Genomic DNA, 23,550 nt, shown 5'->3' with positions numbered 1-23,550 from the left:
CAATTTCGCCTAGCCCGTACAAGCTTTCCGGTGTATATTCCTTTCCCGGCATATATTCCTTTCCCGGCATAATATTCCCGGTTAAAAATCGCGAATCGACCTACCCCCCCCCCCCCCAAAAAAAAAAAAAATTAAAAAAAAATTGCCAAGCTTCCCAGAGACGCCGGTGAAGGAGGCTAGCCAAGGAGTGTAGCCGGCCAAGGGAGTCAAACGGGAAGTTTGATACTATATACATTACGCACCGTGGATCTGGTTCGAGATTAATAGATTATACCTATGGATACGGATACCAAAATATGAAACGCTTCAAATTCCAATATTTAGTACCAAAATCATGACTTTTGGAAGTTATCGGGAAGGAAGGAAAACCACACCATCAAAACTACAACGTGTGTGTTCTTTGGAAGGGGAGGGGGGGACTTAGCTAAAGCCTCGCAAGTTCAACCTCTGGTTTCCCGTGACATGGGAAGGAAACCTCAGTCGGTATGTGCGGAGACTTTAGCGGTGTTTAGGCTGGCATCTCGCCGGCAGGAAGACATGCGGATGTTAACTCTCCGCGACCCGAATGGATGTATGGAGACTGTAATCTCCCATCAGATCTTGGGAGGTAAAATGGTAACATTTTTTGGAAACCACATCTTTTTCTGAGACTATCATTTCCCTTCGCGTCTAGATCATCATCACAAGTTTGTGCAATTTCCTGGCAGAGGTGTTGGAATAGAAATTTTAATGTTTTTACCTGGTCCACTTTTCTGACACGCAACCCAAACAGGCCAGCTACAAACTTTTACGACCTTCCTATAGTTCCATCACTCCCAACATTTCTGTGCTGCGTCTGTCTTTTACACCTGTTTGCAAAAAAAAAAATTCATGGAATTTCGACTTTAGAAAGTGAAAAATCTGAACATCTCAATTCCTTCCTGCGATCCAACAAAACAGCGAAGTCGCCAAACTTTCGGGTGTTCGCACTGTAGCCTTCGTCATGTTCACTTGACCAGACTCTTTGGACACGTGACTTCGGCGATAGAGTTGTTTTTCTCTTGCTGTGTTTATGCGATGCCGTTGGAGTTTGGGTCTTCGGAGGCCAACCTTGTCCCCCATACACACTCTGGTAGAGTCCCTGGCTAGCATATGTAGTTTGCAGGCACACAAACGACGAAGATCGTGTCACGTGATTTGCATTGGGGTGACACGCTAATCTACAAGCAGGTGTGCGGTTTCGACTGGTTCTTGTGCATACCTTCTCCCTTATCGATTTTCGTTAGTTTCTGTACTTTCGCTTGTTTTTGGAATGGTGCCCATCTTTAGCGGACACCTCACCCAATCATCATACAACCTAAAAGACTTACAAAACAAGACGACTCAACACCTCTGCTTGCAGATTTACTTTCAGTGGGTTTCACAGGTTGTTCGGGGGCCCACACAAGCGTAGTCACATGTATACATACGTGGAGCAATGATTCCTCCCAGAACTTGAGACTATGATTGAATGAGAGAAGACGAACCTTGTTAACGACGAACAAATCTAAATTACAAGACAAAAATGCTAGCTTTGTTTGGGAGAACCGCGGGGCTTTGTGTGGTCATCGCGCACTCGGGCTGGGCCGGGCTGGTTGCCTAGCACGCCCGCAGACTGAAGCGTGACTGTACGATGGGTGGTCGGGTCGTGAAGGCCATCTTTGTCCACACGGGATCAAAACAGCTCGATAAAATCTGCCTGGTCTAGTTTCACCTGCAAAACCGCAGGTGTTTACTCTGTTATCCGTACTATCGAGAGATAAGCTGACTTTTTGTGGGGAAGACTTTCTTCGACCTATATCTGGACGAGTCGGCGACTTCAAAGGCTCATTGGAAAGTAGTTCGAAACTTAATTCTCGCTAAAACTTTTAAGTTGCCTCCGTGTCTTACTGCGGATTGACCTCGAGGTTTGACCCAGTTTTACGACGCGTGGAACAAAACCGCTGAAGATAATTCTCGGACGTGAAAAGTCTCGACAACTACTAGACGTGAGACAGAAACCTCTGATTGGAAAACCTCTGAAGATACGGATTTCCATACAGGGCATTAGGGAGGTCTACACAGCGGATATCATGATTAGAACTTCTTATTCCGATATAAGTAAAACACAAAACTTTATCATCTGTAGAGGCAGCACACGTGAGTTCAAATAAAATATGATGTCAACAGAAGTTCAGATCCCGCCAAAGATGTATGTCATTTTTTGTCACTTGCAATTAGCCCTCGGGCAAGAATTTGCAATAAAACTTATATATCATCTATGATGTCAACAGACAAACTTCTGGACCCAGGGCACAGTTATAACTAGTAATGAAGAAACGTAACATTCATCAGCATGATTCCATATGCTATATACTGTAGTCTTTAGCGTTTCTGTATACGTGGAATGAAGAAGACTTTCTCTCCGGCCATTTCTCAGAACAGGCCCTCTGGCTCTCGTTATCGTCACGTGACTGTGATGTAGGCCTATTGGTCTTGAGTCCTGCCGGTAAAAGGGAAATGCAACAAGGTTTCCATATAGACATCGACATATTTGATTACATTTATCAAGCTAGAATTTTCCTGACTCCGACATATACAGTATACGGTAGGAAAGATTTCCCTGAGACGGTGGCGTAGACGAAGTCGTTTTGTGTCTGGAGTATTTGGGTAAAAGTGCGCCTCAAGATCGATTGGTGCAAAAGATCAGTGATCTTTTAAGATTACACTTGAGAACGAAACTCTTTGAGTGATCGAAATGTCTTCGCTAGATCTACAGACAATGGACTTTTGCCGCTAGCTCGCTCCGTTCCCAGTATCGTTGTCTTTTTGACTTCTGCATAATCTTTCATATTTCTGTCGTGCGTGGTTTGACCATTTGAGAGGATGTGACTCATAGCTGCACGCTGCCAGCGGGTATTTGGTACATGGTGTCTCATAGCCAGACAGCGTCAGCGATGGGAGCAATGTCTTATCATCGCTCACGTCTCAAACGGAATGTTTCACTCCTGTGCCCCACACGCGATACCTGCGATGTCGTTCCTCATTAGACCAGCTGTCGGGCTGCTATGATTCATTCTGTCTCAGTCATCAATGCAGTTTGATAGTCGCTTTAATCAGTTGACAACGTTTCGCAAAATCAGAAAAGTTTTGATCCTATAATTTCACAGATATCTTTGTTACATTACCATTGGCCGGGCTATGGTTTGTATATGCGAACCAACTGAAAGCATCTGACAATTGACTACATCGTGTTGGCCTTTGTGAGTGTGACACTGGTATTATCTCTGGGAGGTGTGCGAGAAAGGTGGCTGCGTGTATCTCAAACTTTATATATATATATAACGTTATGTAACCAACAATGTAACAGGAGAGCTAACGCTAACGAGTAACACCCCCACCTCCCTTCCAGACATCCATCATTCTCTGTACTAATATCAGGTGCGAACAGCAGACACGCCTCCCGGTCGGGATGAGATACGCCCCCCTCCCCTCCCTCTCTCTCCGGCAGGCTAAATACGCACGTATTTCAACAGTTTTCAGTCACACACAAACAGTCTTTAACGATTTGCTTGTGGTGTGCAGCGGGACGTTTTGATGTTGGGAGCCCGACGTAGCTGTGGTGTCAACCGAAGTGTTGCCGGACTCCGAAACTCGCTGTTTTGTGTCCCAGCATCAATTGAGTGGGGAATGTAGATATGCGTTCCAAATATTCAAGACTGTTCGTCGGTAGTTTGTAGGATTCGTCAATAATGTTTTCGGGTGTTTGTGCGTTTGTGTTTCTTTGTTTGTTTGTTTGTTTGTGAACAGCTTATCTCAAGAATAGCTCTTTATGACGTGGTATGTTGGTAAGAATTAGTTGTACTATAATTCTGGGACCCTTGGCGGCTGTCCATGGTACTGCAATAGGACTTCCGCTTTTGAAACATGTTCAGGCCATGCTGCGGTCCCGATTACTGTTTCTATTGTCTCCAGTTGCTTCTTCAATTTTCGCTGCAAATTTTGTCAGTTGGCAGACTGATCACCTTATTCCTGGTTGGCGATTCTAATCATCATTTGAAGCGGACGGAAACTAACGATTCGTGATATTATCATTATTTATCGCAAATCCTGATGTGCTGATTTTCAGCCAACAGTACCCATTCAAAATATGAATAGATAAGGTGTTGAACAATGTAATAAGCTAACTTTTAAGCAGATATTGTTTAAGATCAAGGTTTACTATCCGAGATTACAGTGGCAGCCAGATAACGATGTCAAACACTAGTAGATCACGCAGGGCGGATTGCACAATCGTCACGGGCTGTCACGTACGAAAGGCTTATTTTCGGGCATTTATTTAGCGATGTGAGAATCGCGAGCCAGTGCAGGGGGAGTCTTTGGAGCGAGCAGGAAAGTTTGTGGGAGCAGACTCGTCTCCCTACGAGACAGCAGCCGAGTGGTTAATTTCATGCAGCGGCACGTGAAGCGTTTGTTTGCGTTCCGCGGTAATGATCGTTGAGGATGTCGTTTGGCTGCCTTCATCTCTGATCGCCACGGAGGATTACCAGTGACGCAGACGTCACATGTATTTAGAGCTCGTTTAGAAGATTGGAAATGTGGTTAATCTAAATTTTCCAAATGTATAAACATTTTCCAGGTAATATTATTCGCATAGACTAAGTATTGAACTGGTTCCTCTCAAACAGAAAGAGCAATTACATTTGTTGAAGAGGACGACAGACAAGGTGAAAAGAGATTCAATCTTGTATTCTAAGATGTACCAAAGGGTTAAACATATAACCTCCGTCTGCAATCCCTTTTTTTCTCTAATATGTTAATACTGTGTCCAATCCCCCCATCCTAATTGTCCCTCCCCATCTATTCTTGATTTAATGTTTTATTGATATCACAACGTGTAATGTTGGGGTGTTTTTTTACCTGATCATCCGAAGCAATGGGCGGATAAGTTTATTCAATTAGGGGAATCCTCACGCGATCCCTGTGCATGTTGGTTTAACCGTACTTGACCGGGAGGGTCGGGGAAGACGAGTGGTCTGTCTCCCTCGTAGGCGCAGGCACTTCCGACCGAGCTAGGAGTCAGGCGCGACTGTTTATATGGCCATGAAATACCGTGATCCGCGATGGGCGTGTGGCAAGTGTCAGGTAGTCAGCCTTGCTTTACCGGGAGGGCTTCTGACCTGAGAAGGGCCGGATCTTCTGTGGATGTCCTTGACCGGATCTACTCCAAGCAGAGGTTGAATTGGGTAGTACCTTCTTCTGATTGTCCCTTTAGAGGCCGCAGCCAGAAAGCAGGGCATTAAAAAGTAAAGGTATTAAGCAGATTAACGGTCTACCCTTTCCACCTCTGCTCGGAGAACAGACCGGATGTAGGAAAATTCAAGTAGATGTTGGAAGAAAGAGTTGTCCCAGTTTTCTCCCATCCTACATCTGCTTCGAGATAAGGGCACTGGTCTGAGCTGGGTTGGATAGCCTGATTTCCAGGCAGATGTTGGACGGGAAGATCCTATGGAGTTCAAACTTCTCAAGGTGACCCACTCAAAATCTCGCTACAGGGAGGTTATGTCTGGGACAACGCGTCCTAGCATCTGCTTGGAGATTTGTCACTATTGCATATCTACGGAAGTCTTCAACAAAGTGCAGTTAGTTGTTGGTTGTTGTGCCGCTATTGTATGTTAGCTCTTCCACGGACGTTGCATAAGATTATAACGCCCTTTGCTCTTCGTGTCGAGAAGGACAAAGAAATAACATGATAAATGATGTAAAAACATATGGTACATCGGACCAGTAACTGAGTAAGTTCATCCTCCAGTGAGGGCACAGTTAAATGCTATCCACTGCCAAACCTTTGATCCTAGAAAGACTGTTAGGTTTTACGTATAGCTGATGACGTAATAGCAGACGATAGAGCACAGGTAACATCCGGGGTATTTTATCCGGAGATTCTCAGATTAATTAGAAGTTTTCTGCAACGTTCCTTTTAGATTGGTTTCTCAAAATGTTTCTTAGATAAGTTACATTCATATGTTAACTTGATTATTGAATGAAAATATCCATACATTATGATAATATAAACTCTCATTGTCGGACATTCCTTGACTTTGGTGGTTGTCTTATATATACTAGTATGCATCTCCTGGATGACCTTGATCTCCGGCCAGTGTATATGTGTGACCATGGGTTGAGTCCTATCACACCTATGCCACCCGGGTAGAGGTATCAATACGCCCTATCATGACGTACATTGCTATCAACAACCACCGTCCATACAAAAACACCCCACACAAATCACTGACTTCGCGAATAGAAGCTGGCTGCCAGGTCTGATGAAGTCAATCGTTTGGACGCTTGAGCTAACGCGTAGCAAAGACGTGAATATGAGATTTCATGGGAATTTGCGGCGTCAGGCGGCCCTGTATAGGTCCGGTACAATGTGGTTTTGTACGGACGGGGGTTTCGCGGTTTCACGTCCGAACAATGTGAACAATAGGGCCGCAAATAGCCTCCTTCATAGCCGGGATGTCATGCGTGAGGGACCTGGAATAAAATATCCTGGGAACACGACGTTAGCTCAGAGTCGTTAGCACCTATTCAACTGTACAACAACTGCTGGGGACGTCGAACTATTCCGATTGTTTGGATCAGGCAGTGGCAAGAAACTTTCTGTACGAATCAAGTGCTTTAGTAGTACATGTACTTTTATTAAGATAATGAATTCAGAAATAGATAACGGCAAGTGAAAGTGAAACTTGTATACTTAATGTATGATAAATGAGTACATTCATGGTATTATATCAAGTACTTTTAGTTTGCAAATTGATTGAAAATCACCCAAATCCAGACTCAAATGTTTTCCTGTCGTATAGTTTCCTAACAAAATACTGTAGTACGTTTAAAATTAAAGGAAAATAATTATTGTTACTAAATAATAGTTGTTAAATTCCGCAAAATGTTTTGACCCTGAAATGACGTCGGTTATTTGCATAATTGATGTTCTGCAATATTGAGTTGCTGTCGCTTTTCTAAGGCCTGCGTGCAACATGTGTTCCGTGAATGAAAATCGTGTCGTATTTATGATATGTGATATCCTTGGAATATATCAATATGGCAATCTGAATGGGAGGGTGTATCAAAGTAGCGATGTGAGGAAACAGTAATCCACCAAACACTCTAATGTGAACGATATTGATATCGATGTGGAATGGCTACTCCTTCGGTGACTTGAAAGTTCAACGATATTAATATATATTAGCGCACTTTACATGGCCCTAAAACACTCCAATTGTTGGTACATTTGTAAATAGGTAAATAGGTAGAATACTCCTGGAAGGAATAGTTTTTTTCTAACGATGGGCAGATGTGAATGCATTTAAGTTCGCGGGGATTTAATTTCGCGGTAGCCGGAAAAAGGACTTGTCGCGGTGGTTTTAATTTCGCGGTAGCACCATGCACTGTAGTATCTTAATGCCCTGGAAAAATGTTCGCGGTGGTTTTAAATTCGCGGTGAAGTGGCCACCGCGAAAACCGCGAACTTTAATCCACCGCGAACATTTCTGCATTTACAGTATTTTATAATCCATTGTTGTTGCAGTGTAGATCTTACATTTGATTGAAATTGGAAAGAATAATAAACTAAAAAAACTTGAACTATAGACGTTTAAGGGAAACATGTAAAGACAAAGTCGTAATTGTGTGGAAGATGAACTTCTCATTTTGCATCTACTTTTCATTTATCCGCTCAATTAAAAAGCAATATCCCAAACATGCGAAACATGCACACACAAACCTCGGGGCGCGACCGTTCAGTTATTGGTTCCGCTGAAATAACACTTTTATCGATTTCGGACCACACGGAAAGCAAAACCACCATAAACAAGTCGATCAACATGAGCACACTTTGATGGACAGTTGTGTCCCTGAGCCGTTATCATACTACCATCATAAACAAATCGTTATGAGGTTCGTATGTTATTAAATACGTGGTTGGGGCAGAGGACAGTACTAGTGGTTTATCGGGCACCAGAATCTGCTATCGCATCCCAAGACAGTTTGTACCGTAGACAATAGCAGTGGTGGCTACAGGTGTTTTGTATAGGGGTAAATGAAGTTTGTCATGCAATAAAACGACCGGCAACTCCACCCACGATATGGGAGGTAGGACTTATGAGTAATCTCACAGAACTAGACTACCGGGCACCACAGGAAATGATAGACTACTGATGTAACGGTTATCAGGATGCGACCTCACCAGTCTGGATATAGGCTCTAAAGCAAGCTTCTTGGCAGGGCATTCTTGGGCTTTTGAAGTGTTATTTTCTAATGACATATCAGTACTGATTGTACATGTGTACCTTGTTTCCGACAATCTCTAGATAAGGCTAGATATGACTAGAAAGGTTCAGTCATATTCGCTACATGCATACCACTCGCCAGTGATCGTCAGTGGTGTTCGCTGGCTATATGAGTCTTTTTTAATGCGATCACAGTTCGATATTGGCAAACTAAGTGCAATAGAGCTAGCATACATTTTTATACAGCCTAATAAAATCAAACCAACACAGACTCCTAGACTAGAGCCTGGTGTGGAGGCTAGATTACCCTACAATGTGGTTGGTAAGTTCAGGATCATACGGTAACACAATGTCGGCCTGGTCTGGTCTTGCAAACGGAGTCAGTGTGTGTATATATGACATGCATGCATTTTGCGGTCGAAGTGCACGGGACATAACAACGGATAACTCCTGGCTTTCTTACATATGGTGCTCAGCGCGGAGAGAGAAGGGCTCTCTTGTTCCGACCAACGCAATTAATCATCTGCAATCCGAAGAAAGGTTTGTATACCGATGTATATACGCACAGCGGGCAGGGGGGAGCGATATGTTGCTGTCAAGTGTGTATATATACATCCTACAGGAATCTCACTTTTAATGGATCACACACGATGATGTCGGGGCGAGCCAAAAGTGAAGAAGGAAGGCTCAGAAAGGGAAGAAGAAAACAAGGAAAGGGAAAGATTTGAAAGCTGTGCGACGGTAGACTTGGGCATTGGAGGAATACTATTCGTGAAATATGTCCATTCTTCAGGAATCTCGCTTTTAATAGATCACACATGATGATGACGGGCGAGCCAAAAGTAAGAAGGAAGGCTCACTGGATAGGAAAGTAGAAAACAGGGAAAGGGAAAAATGAGCGCTGTGCGATGGTAGATTAGGAGGGAGATTATTCGTGACTTTGACCTATCTTGTTTTGGGAAAAACTGAAGAACTTTTCACAGTGATCTAATAAATGAATAAAACGTTCTGTAGATGTAAATTGTCGGTGGCGCTATTGGCACTTTGTCTTTTTATTGTATTTCCGTTAGATTAGATCTTTTGTCTGCTGTATTTCCTTCCGTGGTGAGGTTTCAATAAAACTAACATTCATTCATTCAATACAAACACGAAAACCGCGTTCAATGTTCCTAACAATCCCAAAACTGGTGGGATGTAGATCTACAAATTACAGAATTGAAAAGGGAAACGGACAATGGTACCTTGCACAGTCTATGTGTGAGACACTGAAGATTGATAGTCGTAGCAAAGGTGGACTGAAACAGAAGACAAAAGAAACAGGAAGGAAAGATAACGGGTAGGGAAAAGAAGTCTTTCTGTCAAGACGTGATTTCGGGTGTTCAGGTGTTCTGCGGACAGAAAAGGCACAGAGACAGCAAGGGTCTTGTCAGGTCGTACGATCGTCGCACGATATCACAAACGGAGTCTTACGAAATTCAACTGTCACCTTTGTACCGAAAATGCTATCTTTATATTCTTGCCGATGATTTGGTTCTGTCGCAGCGTACGGTATCAAAACTGCACAACCAAGGAGGTTACTACAACGAATGTAACCGCGCCTAAACGAACATGTAGAACCAGAACACCAGAAATCGCAAATGGTTGAACTTGAAAAGAAATGTGTAGATCATAGATGTGGCGTAATGGTTGAGGTGCGGGGAATTAAAGATCCTTGAATCTAGCCGGACGGAAAAATGATGTTAAAACGTCTCCCTTTGACGAGTCTGCTCGCTTGAACGAAGCCACTTATGTTTTTCATCTTTATTCAGTTCTTTCATGATGGAATAAGACCTAATTATCCAATTGTCAGTTGAAATTAGCGTCAGGTTAATAGGGGAACGGCATTTTTGTCTATTTTTCTGTCTCACACTGAGTTATTTGTATTTTAAGAACGTACGTTTGTTCAGATTCACCGTCAATGTTTTTAAAAGTATCAAACTTTGTGTTTTCTAGAAAAAATGCATAAATGCAAACTTGAAAATGGCGGGAACATCAGGACAAGCAAAAGGCGCTCTCATAACAAGAGAATGTTTGCCAAGGCAAGAAGCAACGACACCCCTGGAAGTTTTTTGAACACTAACACCACAGAACAAAGAGGTTTTAGATATCTGGTAATGTGTAAAGCCATGAGAAACAAAAAGAGACCACAGCTACTTTCAAAAACAATTTCTGGTTTTCCAGATTGAAAATTGCTCCCATGGACGCTGATTGTTTGTGTATAGAAGCCCTGAGCATGTGTTCCGCCCGGAACGAGCGTATTTTTGTGAAGTTGTGGGTAACAGATCGCCCGTTGTTCGTACATGTGTCGTCAACAAATCCTTTTTACGGGCGCGCCGTGAGGGGACACCGACCACTTTGTCCTAGGCGCCGGACTTGTTCCTCGTCCCCCTAAAAACCTCCCTCTTTTTCCACCCATTTCACGTTTTGTTGAATCAAGCTCAACTGCGAGGGTCCTAATTCGGCAAGAAAAAGTCCCCTGTTTCCATCGTGTGCCGTCATCGAGTGTTTACATAAAAATTATGGTAAATTATTAGTGCATTATTGTTCACATGACCCGCGGGCCACCCACTTGGATCGGGCTGTTAGCAAGGCCCGTCGTTGTAAACGCAACCCCAGCGCACCTCATTGTTAGTTGTGACGAACCACGGTGTACACGCTCTGGGGGAGCTCCCGGACTCGGACTCGCGCACTTTCTGGATTTACTTGCCGAGTTTTGCCTGACGTTTGGACGCTTCTAGACACTGGATTTCACTCGCTTCCTGCGGATTTTCCACGTCGGCAGATGCAGGGAGGGTAGCAACCATGGTGGTGGTACGTATTCGCCATGATTTTGTTGGTCAGGGGGCAGTGATCTTTCGGGCGTCGGGAGCAGAGGGGCATTACTGGGGGAGGTACTGCGAGGAGGCACGGAAAGTCAAACCGCTTATTTTTTGTGACATAAAAGGCAGGGTTCCACCATTGTCCGTCTTGCATTGCCGTGCTGAATGCCCAATTGGAAACCAAGTAGAGCCCGTTCAGTGCATCTGTCGTGCACGCAGTCGGGGTGGACAACAGACAAAGGTCGGAGCCGGGCGGGGGGACCCCTGACCGCGGCGAGCTGTCACTTCGGTGGCGAACAACGTCAAAAACAACCAAAATCAAACTCAAACCACAGTTTGGCTCGCCCGGACCCCCGTAGTTGCACCCATAGCCCTTAGCCCTGACCCGTATGGCCTGGAAGACCTCCTCGGCATCGCCACAGTGCCGGGCCAAGTTGTCTATCTCGTCTTGTTTATCGGGTATGTCAGGCATGTGCCTCGCGACCAGCGGGGAAAAACGGTCGCCCTGTGTCCCCTGCCTCCACCCCGCCGAGCTGCACTTGTTTTCCGGGCCGACCCTCTTTGCTATAATTACAGGTATTACCACTTATTATATTCAATTCCTATTGACCTCCGCCCGCCAGGGCCAGTTGGTATCACTTGCCGCATGCGGCAGGAAAGATAGAGCTATTTTCTCTCAAAACAACGGCTCCTCTAACGCTCTACCACACAACCCGAACCAGTCCACCCTTCTGTGGGTCATCAGGTAAGGAAAGCCCGGCTATGGACAGATTTTGTCTGAAAAGTCACGTAAAATCATGCCCGGCGGACCCTCGGATGGCATCAAGTCACATCCATCTTCGAACGTTTAGACCCCATTTGTACAGGGCAGGCGAGAGGTCAGAAGCTATCAAGGAACACATCTAAAATATGTTAGCATTTTTTTTCGGGCGAGCGAAAAATATGAGGACTTTTAGTGCCAACCGACAGCGTTTTTGATGTGACTACGCTACTAGAGGAAAAAGTCGTAAAAGATGCTAACTGGACCCCTCTAAAAGTTGCTGGCGCCAGTACGTGTAAATAACCGGCAGTGGTCGAGGGCTTCTGGTCTCCCCAAACCTGTGAAAACTTTACAGGAGCCTTTTAGCGATGACATGAGGTGACAAAAATGTCAGAAGCACGAACGAGGGCTGTAGACAACCTCTCGGCGAGTTTTGAAGCAAGCGAGACATTAGAACTTTTCCGCCTTGTCTTGGTTTATTAGTCCGCAGAGAATTTACAACGCAAGAACCCCCAGAGGAAAGTGGACATGTGTGCCTCGAGGCGCGGGACTAGGGATGACAACAGCGGCAAAGCTCCGCAGGATCCCGAAATTAATCTTCAGATGAAAGTCGAGTAGCGACTGTGAGATTAACGTTTTCGGAAATAAGGAAATTACTTGATGTTAAAATCTCTCTTGAAAGCCGGGCGAGATTTGAGGAGACTTTTGCTGGCATGGAGAGAAAAACACCCAAGAGATCGAATGACCAGTGTTTCAAGAGCCGGACTAAATCATTAGTCGCCCGGTAATAACGCCACGCGAAGGCCTGTGTATTCACTAGATACTAGACAATCGCCCCTCTCAATATTTGTTCTGACAATCATAAGTTCAGACCCAATTTCTGAAAAATTGCGAATCAAATTTCTCTTCTGTAGTGATTTGTTATCGATAGGTAGCATGCGCAGGAGCTGAGCTACCCAACCAGGACAGGTATTGTTTCAAACTACAGGTAGATCTAACTTCAACATTTGGTGGATCGGTGTTCAGGATAAGTCGTAACAACCATTGCGAAGGCGAAACCTTTTCAAATTAATGATTTTGTTTTACTTTTTTTTTACGTTCAGACGAGTTATTTTTGAATGGAGCAATCATTTGCAGCGAATTATTCAAATCAAAACGTTTTCACTCAAATCAAAAGTAAGAAACGAAAGATCAGCAACCAATCGTTCACGATATTCTTATTAGCTGAACTAGATCGACTTTATGGTTTCTATTATTGGGGAGCTATTATTCTATTATCTGAAAAAAAATAAGTCTCGTGTGTTTTTCCTTTATATTGTATTTTTTAAACCATTTTCCGATATGTGAATGTAAAATACTTAGTTTTGAAACTCGTTTTTTACCAAAACGACGAAATTCTCTAACCATAAATGGTTGAATTTGTAGAGCTTTTAAGACTTGTCATTCTCGTTGCATTGTTACATTTTTGAGCAGTTAGTGAGTATTGTTAGGGTGATCAACACAATGTACAGTAGACGGGTACGCTGAAAGGCCACTTTGTGTCAAAACGTGTTTCGAGCTGTCAAATTTAGAGTGACTTTTATTGTGCATTTTGTGACGTGATAAGTGTATCTTGGGGCAAGGCTCGAGTGTATGACATCTGGTTGTCTGATCGGATCGGCTGGAAAAAGTGAACCTAAACAGTAGAGACTGCTTTTATAAATTGCCTAAAAGTATTTTCATGCCAAAGTTTGCGCTACTCTCTAGATTGGAAGCTCCCCAATCACGGTATCAGTCGTGTAACAAGGATACTTGGTATGTAGTTAGCTGTGCCTTGTGTACCAGTATATCGTAGCTGTTGAACTGCCAGACGGAAGCGATTATGGAAATGTTGATTATTACGTCCCGCCAAATCGCTCCGATTGAGCCCAAAACAAGCGATTTTGGCGAAATTATCTCCGCGCGCAAGGCGGCGCGAGCTGTCAGGAAGAGGTGTTATGCAAATGAGGGGGAGGTGTCATCGCCCCGGTGGTAACATGACACCGCCGGGCAGGCTGCGGTAAGGCCGGCCCACCCAAGTAGCGAACCTCCAGCGCTTTTGACACGTAAATACCCCAGCCCTTTTCTCTGGCGGACCGCATGCCACGCTTGGCTGCGTATATTACATCTCCATCGCGAAAATAAATATTACTATTCGTTGATGCGATCCCTCGTCGAATTTTTATGGGAACTTCGTGGTGTAAAAGAGAGCGGAGTAGAGTTTTGTAATACTAGGGCGAAAGGAACAATGCTCTATTTTTCAAGTATAACAATAGGTCGGCACTTTCGCAGGAATATCTGATGTATGTTGGCTTTTTATGCCTCACTACCTAGTCAGGATACTTTTCAGAGTCTTGTCACATCTGAACGTAAAGGGTATAGAAAAGGTTGAGAAAGTGAAGTCGCGTTTCGTCACTTAGCATTCCTTATATGGAAGTCACGAAAGTCGGAGTTGAGGGGGGCAAGCTCTGTAGTATGTAAGAGAAGAGGATAGAGAGAAACACTTGCTAGACAACGATTTACACTGCGAATGTATGTGTGAGTCGTGTTGGACTATATCACGGATTGAGGGGTCCTTAGAAAAGGAGCACGCATAATTTTCAGGGTGATTGGCGCTTCCAATACATGCGTAATGCGCTCCGGTAGGGTCCAGTCCATGGACCCTTTGGAATTCTTGCCAATGGTTACTTTTGTTGCTTGTTTTTCCGACTCGCTAGTGATATGGCTTGGGAACTATGTTGTGAAGCAAGTGTTGTTGGCAAATGAATGAAAAAGGAAACAAACGTATGGTAAAAAAAAAAAAAAAACTTATTCGTTAAACCGCCATGCCAAAATATGCGTGGACTTTAAAGTCGTTAGATAAGTTTTGTTTCTGGCACATCAGGAAGGATTGGTTGTTATTGGCAGGGCTAGGGTGCGTTTAGCTCGTATAAATTCCAGGGTTCGATTCCCGAGGGGCTAGTAGAGTACTAACTGTGGTCACATGTTCCCTGCAAATGTCATCATCGCACGTTATGTTACAGATGTCAGAGATACGCTTGAAAGGAGGCATGAAAAAAAAAAAGACTTAGAATCATAACATTCAATCGCAGAAGAACATGTGTACAGAAATGTATCCGGGGCCAAATGATGCTGCCCTTGATGACGTCACGAGACTAGCAGGCGAGCACTTCACGATGTTTCCCGAAGTCGCATCGCAAACTGGTCAGCAAGAAATAGCGATATGAAAATAAAGTTTCAAGATTTCTGAGAAGCGTCCTAGTTGGTGGAGCGGACCCAAGTGGATGTCTTGTAAAAGATCCCGGCGGTTGTTTAGGTCTGCGGTGAGTCAGGAGCGCTGGTTTGTTTGTGCGAGCGCCCGACTGAAGGCGCCTGGCGGTGGAGGATGGATGTGTCAGGGTACCCCTACGACTTGTGTGGTCTGTCTTCTTTGGCGAGCCGTTTCCTAGCAGCAAATGACGGGCCGTGTTACTCGAGCAAATTGTGGAGCCCGCGGCCAATCAGAGCGCGGGAAGGTGACCCCTCGATCACGGGAGCTCGAGGCGGAGAGGCGGGTTTTGTTTCACGACTGCCTGCCTTTCACAGCCTATAGCTTCAACTGCGACCGCTCGCTCGGGAAGGATGCGTTAGCCTGAACACACTTGATCACCGTGGATTTTACCGCAGCGAGATGTTCCGTTGTTGCCGTAACTGTGAGGTTGCCATGCGGCCTGGATAGTCGCCATGCAGAGCAGGGCAGGGCCGGCGGGGATCCCCACCCACGGCCCCGGAAGGCCCCACGGCCACGTCCCGCGAACAGACAGCGGCTTTGCCGAGGAAAGGCACGAGCCCTCGGACCATGTACATGGCGACCACAGATCTTCTTCGCCAGATTCCCACACGGAGCCTGACAGGACTAGGCCGGAGCAGGACGCGCCCTGTGCCCGGAAAACGTCTTGCTATGAAGCAAGAGAAGCGTTGAGACATATAGACCAGGTTGGCATGTGTTCTACTGGATGTCCTGGTAGTGGAAAGTTGTCACAGGCGAATGCAGCAGCTCGCACCCCCATCGCGCTGGGTTGCCCGCGTTGGGGCACCGCATGGAATGGATCAACTCGACTGTGTTTACATTTGCCTTCGCACAGTTGTAGCGCTCAGATGCTTGGAAGTCTGCTCTCTAAACCTCGCCCTACACCCATAGCACCTCAACTGTGGGGGCCAGAGTTAGATCGTGGATAGAGGAATAAAATTATTGGAGGGTGCGAGTTGCCGCCGCCGTGGTGCCTTCCCATGTCATGTGGCTTGTGCGTGAGGACCACCGAGTTTGAGACCCGATTTGTCACTATTTTGGGACAAACCAGGCACACATCCAAACTAGGACGATCTAGAATCCTTCCTGGGGTTGTTTCGGTGCCATTTGGCACGCTTATTGCTGGGGATGAAGGCATACTTGCGCCGAAAACGCAACAATTTGATGTGAATGCAACAGTTATTGGTGTGGCAACTTGGGGGAGGGCCAACTGCAGTTGTCGTTGTGATACCACGTGTTGACGCGAGACAAACCAGGGTTCCTAGGGCAATAAAATCGTACTTACAAGCGTCAGATGATGCCCTAGTACATGTACTACTACGTTGGGATATTGTTGATGCCCTAATGTTCATGTATGTGGGGTTGGGGAGGGCGAAAGGTTACTAGGTGTCAAATGAACACACAATCGCCATGTTGATTACACTGTAGTGTTTGTGAAAACGACAGCTTCGAGCTATAGCTCTAAGATGTTATGTATCTTACGATTTCAGGGCAGGGCGACTGGGAACAAGCAAGCGCTCTACCTCAGGGAGAAATGTGAGAGATGTCTGTTCAACACGGGAAAGATCATACAACTACACTGTGGAAAAGTTCTGTTTGTTGGAGTGCTTGTCATGGTTCTCTTGGCCGTGTTCCTAAAAGATGCGAAGATAGAGACAGAAACAGAAAAGCTTTGGGTACAAGGTGAGTCCTGAATTTGTCACCTATTCATAGATAACCTTTCTAAGTGTTGTTTTGTTAGGTTTAGGGGTTGTAGACACTCGTAGTTTGGGTGTAGGAAGGAGATATCACGGGGTCACTCGAGGCTACGTCCGCCCGACGCCATCTTGGTTGGTGTGACCCTGAAATTATAATTTGATCTGAGCGTGTGTGGTCCGGTATTTTTGGAAATTTTTCAAAAATCGGAGGGGATTTTACGTGTTTACTGGTAAAATTTGGGCACGACGCTTACGTATTATACCAATAAGGGTGTCCTCCATGATTACAGGTATATATTTGGACGTTGTCGTGCGTATTTCCCGAGATTTAAGGGTACAAAGGAAGGCCACACCAGGGGAATCGGAAATCGCCCACCGAACAAAACCCGCGATTGAAATTCATGAGGTCGGGGACGGGCGCATTCGGTTACCGCTCCACTGACAATGGGGCCCTCACTTTATACAGGGATCTGTCGCCAATTTGAACACTTTCGCAACTATCTGTGGCTCCCATTTTCACCATGTAGGTACATACCTTCACCGTCTTTAGCCCGGAGTTGTTCAAATTTGCCCAAAGCAAACTCAGACATTACGAACGTACACAGAGCGACAAAGGCCCGGAGAGGGGTGTTTAGAAATTCATGACGGCTGGTTTACATACAAGCGTGAATGGGGTACTTCACACTGCCTCTATAGCTTGTTGAACGGCCCAACTGTTTGCCAAGAACCAACATGTAGTTTGCTTGGCACTCCAAAATCCGATTTGAAGGCGGGGAGTGTGTCCAAGTTAGCACTCAAACACAACATAACACGCCGACGGTACAGGGCTCGTCTATGCCCTGCCACAAAGAATTGTTTATCTTTTCGACGCATAGGCATTCTCCCGATATGTTTTGCTCTCGAGTTCGGACAATAGGACTTCTTGGCAGGGGCCAACGAAGTTTTGGTAACAGTGGCCGGTGTTTTTGGGTGTCTGTGTGGGACTTTAGGGGCGCTGGTTCAGTGATCTGGGGGGAAAGTTGCGTGTTCAGTTTACAGTCCGCTCCGAAGGAATTTCGGAGTGATAGCAGAGACGGCCCAGATCCAAGATGGCTGCCCCCATTTCAGATCTAGCGCAGACGACATTTGGGGCCGATAAAACTAGCCACAGCTCCTTAGTTTACATCAGCTTTGTCTCAAGACTATTTCTATGAGTAGGAATGTTTGTTAGAAAGGAGGGGACACCCTGCCTTGGTGAGTTTTTGCCAAGTAGTAGGCTCCCATGCCCCGAGTCTCATGGTTCACAGCAACACTACTGAACACACAGTGGGCCCTTATTTCCCCCTTCTCATTAACATGCCGGGATTGGGTTACCAGTAGTGTGCATTTATTTAAACCGCTTTTGTCCCGCAGTTGTGTTCTGTGTGGGATCTTGAGAATAAATGCGGCGAAGGGCATTGTGCAGGGGCTAGGGTCTGTTTGGGCTGTGGTAACGGGTTCCCGCCTGACTGAAAGGCTGACCCAAAAAGTGCTTTGAAGCAATGATACTGGCCAGATATGCTAATGAAACCAAATATCTCCCTCCACACAGAAAGGGGAAAACAGACAAGTTTTCCTAAGACCAAAAGCACAATTGACAAGAAACAAGGCGGCGTGCCGAAATGTAGCTAGAAACAAACTCGAAGCACATACAGTGATACACAAGAGAGAGGGATGCTAGGTCCAAGAATGGCCGACCCACAAACTTGGTTGTTTTTGTTCCCCTTTGTCAAGCCTGTTTGACCCAGGACAGTTAGCCCTGGTGACATGTGCAGTGTGACATAACCATGGGAGGTCTAGTCCTCTTCTGCCTCTTTTTTTATCTCTTCAAAGTACCCTTTTTATCTGTCCAAACCACCGAAGTATCCATTCTAAGCTTATATGCACGACTATAGAGAATAGTTGCTGTTGCTCTACCAGGGGTTTATGTTATTGAATCTCAAAGTCTTTAATTTTCCTCAATACTAGATCTAAAAGTCCAGAAAGGGCAAGGGGCAAATGTGGATTAGGGCAAGGTCTTTTTGACCAGTTATTAAAGTACATGTACTAGCAGGATAATATGTTGCTTACAATTGCCAACATGGCCAAGATAGAGCAGTGGACATGATTTGATTCCTGTGACTAAAGATGACTCAATTCTGATTCACAGCTTTAGAAGGAAAAATAGAAGTAGAAAAATAATTAAATAACTGATCTAATTACAGTATTTTAAGCTGCTTGATAGAGTTATTGTTCATTTATATTGAATTTTAAACTCAGTATGGTCAGTATGGTGAAAACTTCAACTGTGCTACAAAAGTTTGTTTATCATTCAGTCAATTAAATTATTCTGTCTAAGATATCTGTCAATTAATCCACATCTTCTGCATCATGGTTGCAGCCTAAAAGAGTTATTATGACACTTGTCCAGATCTTGTGTTCTCCAAGCAGAGGTTTTGTTGGGGGATGGGGTGTGGTGTAGAACTAAAAGTGGATAGGATTTCTTAATGCAGAAGGGAGGCAGCTGTAAGAAATCCCAGACACTACTACCTCCCGACCAAAACCTCTGCTTGGAGAATTCAGATTTGGCACAGAGTTGGGGTAGAATGTTGTAAGGAAATCTTGGGCTTTGCAGTGAACCATGAAGAGTTACTAATGTAAGTTCCACCCTGTAACTCTACCTGTCGCTCACTTTACCAGTGTTCCTGTCAAGCTTGTTATGTTTCTGCCCGACTTGACACTGCTATTGGTAACCTATGTATGGTACATGTATGGTCAAAAGGGTGGAGCAATTTTCAGGGCAGGTTTTTCGTTGGTGAAACTGTAACCGTGAGGTGTTGGAAGTGTCCTATTTGATAGAACTAACAGATCTGTGTGGTCTCCTCATTTAGTTTCAGCTGCTTTTTCCCTATTAGGAAGTCTTGTGTAATTCGTCAGTATACAAACAAACCTTCATTTGCCTGTACCTGGAATCTATCAGTTTTCAATAGTGGGGAACCCAACAGGGGAATGTTAACTGGTCTCCCTGCATTAGGAATGATCTGTATGCTTTTAAGATGCTAACAAACTCTCTGTTCTTGCCCCCTGCACATAACACACATTGAACACTAACTTCGTTACAACTATATAATGTCCTTGTCTTCAGAGAAGGGATTAAAGTGTCTAATTATGAGAGTGGAAAAATGAGAATTTTGATACTATCTCTTCCTGGCTCTCCATGTATAATCCTTCCAGCATGTGGACCCTCCACAGTCAGCTATGCTCACCATTTGTGTCCCCATCTTGTATAGATCCATATCTGTAGGATATTGATGAGAAGAGGGTTTTCTGGGAAGATACTGAGAATGATGATGATGACTGGGTAGAATGGCAGGCCTCTATGGATTTGTTATCACAAGATCCCTGGTGCTCAGGCCTTGGCTTTTACGATTGTCAGTTGGATAGCTTTTTATGTAGGAGTTAGATCTTTTCATCTAGCAAAGGACGGATCTAGACGGTTTATGTTAGAAGGCGGGATAAATCTGGGATTATGGTTGAAAAAGAAATCCCAACATTTTTGTGGCGGTTGCCATTTGAAAGAGAATGATAAACCTAGAACGGAAACTCAGCAATCTCCTGCCTTTTAAAGTTTGATCTACAATTTTTTTTGGTCTTGTAAAGTCAGGAAGTTGTTGAGGAATTGCAGGGAACCAAAAGAGCAGAGGAAGTGTGTCCCAAATCTGTATCAAAGTTGTTTATTATTGAAAGCCTTTTCACAGGAACACCCAGATTTTGGAGAGCCCACCAACTAGGGAGGGCAGAAATGAGTATTCATGCTCAAAATAGACAAATCACCACATTTGAATTTCCAACTGTCCCTTTCTTCTCTAATCTGGTCAAAATTAGTCATTTCAGCCCCCAATTATTCCACCCCCCATGGAAGTTTATATCTGGGTGCCATTTGGTACTTGTGAAGGAATGTTGGCCCAGAATAGTTTATTATTGTTAGACCAACATAGATGAATAGCAGTTAGAGGGTCTCCTGTATAAATAATTCCTTGGTACCCCCTAGTGACAGCAGGAAGCTAATGGTAAACATGTATCCATAACTCTAAAAAAAGCTACCAAAAAGTTTCATATGCTTGATTTTTCCTGTCTTCTGTAAGATATAGAACTATGATTGATCATATCATTGTCTACAGTATAAATTTTCAAATCTCATCTTTTCCGAGGTCAGTGCACACCAGCTGTATGAAAATGTGTAGTTTCCATGGTAGTGCAACAGAAGTACTAAGTAGTAACTGTTAGGCCGAAATGAATGCTATTCGAGTTGCTAAGAGGACTCCTGTTTTGGTTTGGTACAGAGCTATCATTTGCTGTTTCTGTCTGCATTCCTTCAAACAAGAATTTAGACTAGCCCAAATTTGGGACAGTAATTTTCCTTTCTCTCTAAAGATTGCTTCATAGAGTATGATAGAAAAGGGTAGGATCAAATAAAGCAAAGGATTCGTCTATGGTAGATTTGAGTAGCTATGCATTTGATATATCATTTGATATATTATGATATATCATTTAGAAAGCTGGTTAAAAGTTGGTGAAGACTGGAAAGATCTCTGGAAAGATTGAAAATTGACAAAGCTAAGATGTCATGCACTAAAGAAGTTGCGGAGTTAACTACATTGGTATGACAGCAAGAGTTGAGAGTTGCAAAAATAAAGTTTCATGGGTAGGTATATACAATATAGACAAGGTAACATGATCTATATGCCCTACATTGCTGTGTGCTGGGCCACAACCATGCCAAGTTGAGAGAGACATATGGCTGGTTGTCAGGATGGTTCCTGGGACAGGGAGGGAGCGCAGGCATTCCTCAGGTCATGGGGATTTGTCCTTTCTGCCATGGGAGGGTTGACATTGGTTTGTGGGACCTACTGTTGGCAGACCTTCCTACTGTTCGCGGTTCGGAGACGCGCTAACAGGGCACCAATTTACTGCGTTGTGTGCAGGGGACAATCTTTTATGGGAATAGGGATTTGCAGATCTTGGAAAGAAGTTTGAAATAAAGTTAACTGGGTGCAGATTTACTGTAAACTGTTCAGGAGAGTATCTTAAGAGGGGGAAAGGATTAATAGGTCTTGGAGGGAGGAAGAGAAAATGTAGCATATGGACATTGACATTGAGATGTTTATTTCACTGGTAGACTATCCATCATTATTTGTCAGAGCAACTTTGCGGCACGTTTCGTGTCTAGATTTGTTTAGAAAGTACCAAGCCTTTATGGCTATGCTGCAGTTGGCACAGTTTCCGTTTTGTCGCTAATTTAGGAGGTTGTGTTTCTATGCTTATCATCTGGCTTGACCTTAGAACTCTTTCCTCATGGGGGAGGAAGGTCACTCCCCTCACCCCAAGGCCTTGTGATGATTTCTCCTTCCTTCCACTGCAATTACTGAGAGTTACTGCTAGGAAACTGCTTGTTCTACTTGAAGGAGTGGGGCCTGGGAAGGTGTTTTGCAGCCTCTGTTCTAGTCTTAATATGTTTGAGTCTCCACTAATGATGCCAAAACAATGCTATCTAGTTCAGGCTTGGGTTTGAGGTTGGTTGTCTTCTGTCTGTCAGGAAGGGAAAAAGGAAACAGTACTCAGTAGTGTAGAGCAGAAGATATATGTATCTTCTCTATGCCAACCCTTTTGCATGCTTCACTGCAAACTTTGAACCAGCATAGTCAGACAGTTGGAACATCCCTTTTCCTGACTGATAGAATTGATAAGACAAGCACCAAAATGTCTTCGACATTTTAAAAAAAAAAATTCTTCCATTTTGTTCCATAAGGTAAATGTATCCAAGGATGAAAAAGCAAGAACTGTAGTAAGATGAACAATAGGCAGAAGGAAAAACATGTTTTGTGAGATTTCATCTATGAAGTAGATGTCTGCTGAACAAGAAGGAAACGGAGTTAAGCACGGGTCACCCTTCCTTTCAGCCCACAACACTTGAATACTTGTATCAAAGTTAGTGTTACTGTTCTATTTATATTCAAGATCTAGCAAAACAATTGCTAGACAAGGAAAAGAAGCATCTTGGAAGTTGGAGGAAAGTGGTATTGGTTTCCTCTGTCTGGGTTGCTAGTTCAAAGGCACTGACTGCTGAAAGCTGGGATAAGTTGGGTGGTTAGTTTACACAGTGATAGAAGCTCGGTGGTGGCCCAGACCTGTGCCAATAGATTCCTTGGCTTGTGTGAGGTAAGACACAGACAGGTTAGAACCTCTTGAAATTGTATTGTCTTGGGTTATTTGTCAGATATGTCTGCAAAGGACGTATACTTTTGGTCCGCAAGGAGGCAAAGATGCCGTACCTAAATTCTATGTTCTATGTTCTAATATAAGTTGAAGATTTCTTTCTGAGATTTGTAGCTTTTGTTGATGATGTTGTTGATTTGGTATGTCCTAAGGGCTTGATGGCGCTGCTGTTTCATTCAAATGTTGGCGTGGTGCTAGGCTGGAGTAAACCTTACTCATTCCATGTGGATTTTATTGCCTGAGGCAGTAACACATGTAAACATTCAGTTTGCTGACCTACTTTATCGACATGTACCAAATTTCACTACCTCTTCAATTGCATCACTTTTCATTGCTGTAATCTCTCTAAAAATAAATGAGTTCCAGA

General features: G+C 44.2%; 1 protein-coding gene across 4 annotated transcripts in view; it reads left to right on the top strand.

Moving 5' to 3' along the window:
- The window catches only part of LOC118431315 (protein patched homolog 1-like), a 61,328-nt gene that overhangs the window by 8,407 nt on the left and 29,371 nt on the right, over positions 1-23,550 (top strand). The window contains exons 1-2 of one of the 4 annotated variants that reach the window (XM_035842436.1): positions 10,906-11,138; positions 16,704-16,896. In XM_035842436.1, the coding sequence (XP_035698329.1) occupies positions 11,130-11,138; positions 16,704-16,896 (202 nt within the window). In that variant the 5' untranslated portion in view covers positions 10,906-11,129. The other 3 variants (XM_035842434.1, XM_035842437.1, XM_035842435.1) reach the window with 3 other exon arrangements.

The sequence above is a fragment of the Branchiostoma floridae genome, chromosome 15 (genome assembly GCF_000003815.2).
Source record: "Branchiostoma floridae strain S238N-H82 chromosome 15, Bfl_VNyyK, whole genome shotgun sequence".
In the NCBI taxonomy this organism is placed as follows: Eukaryota; Metazoa; Chordata; class Leptocardii; order Amphioxiformes; family Branchiostomatidae; genus Branchiostoma; species Branchiostoma floridae.
This window is presented reverse-complemented; position numbering and strand designations above follow the sequence as displayed.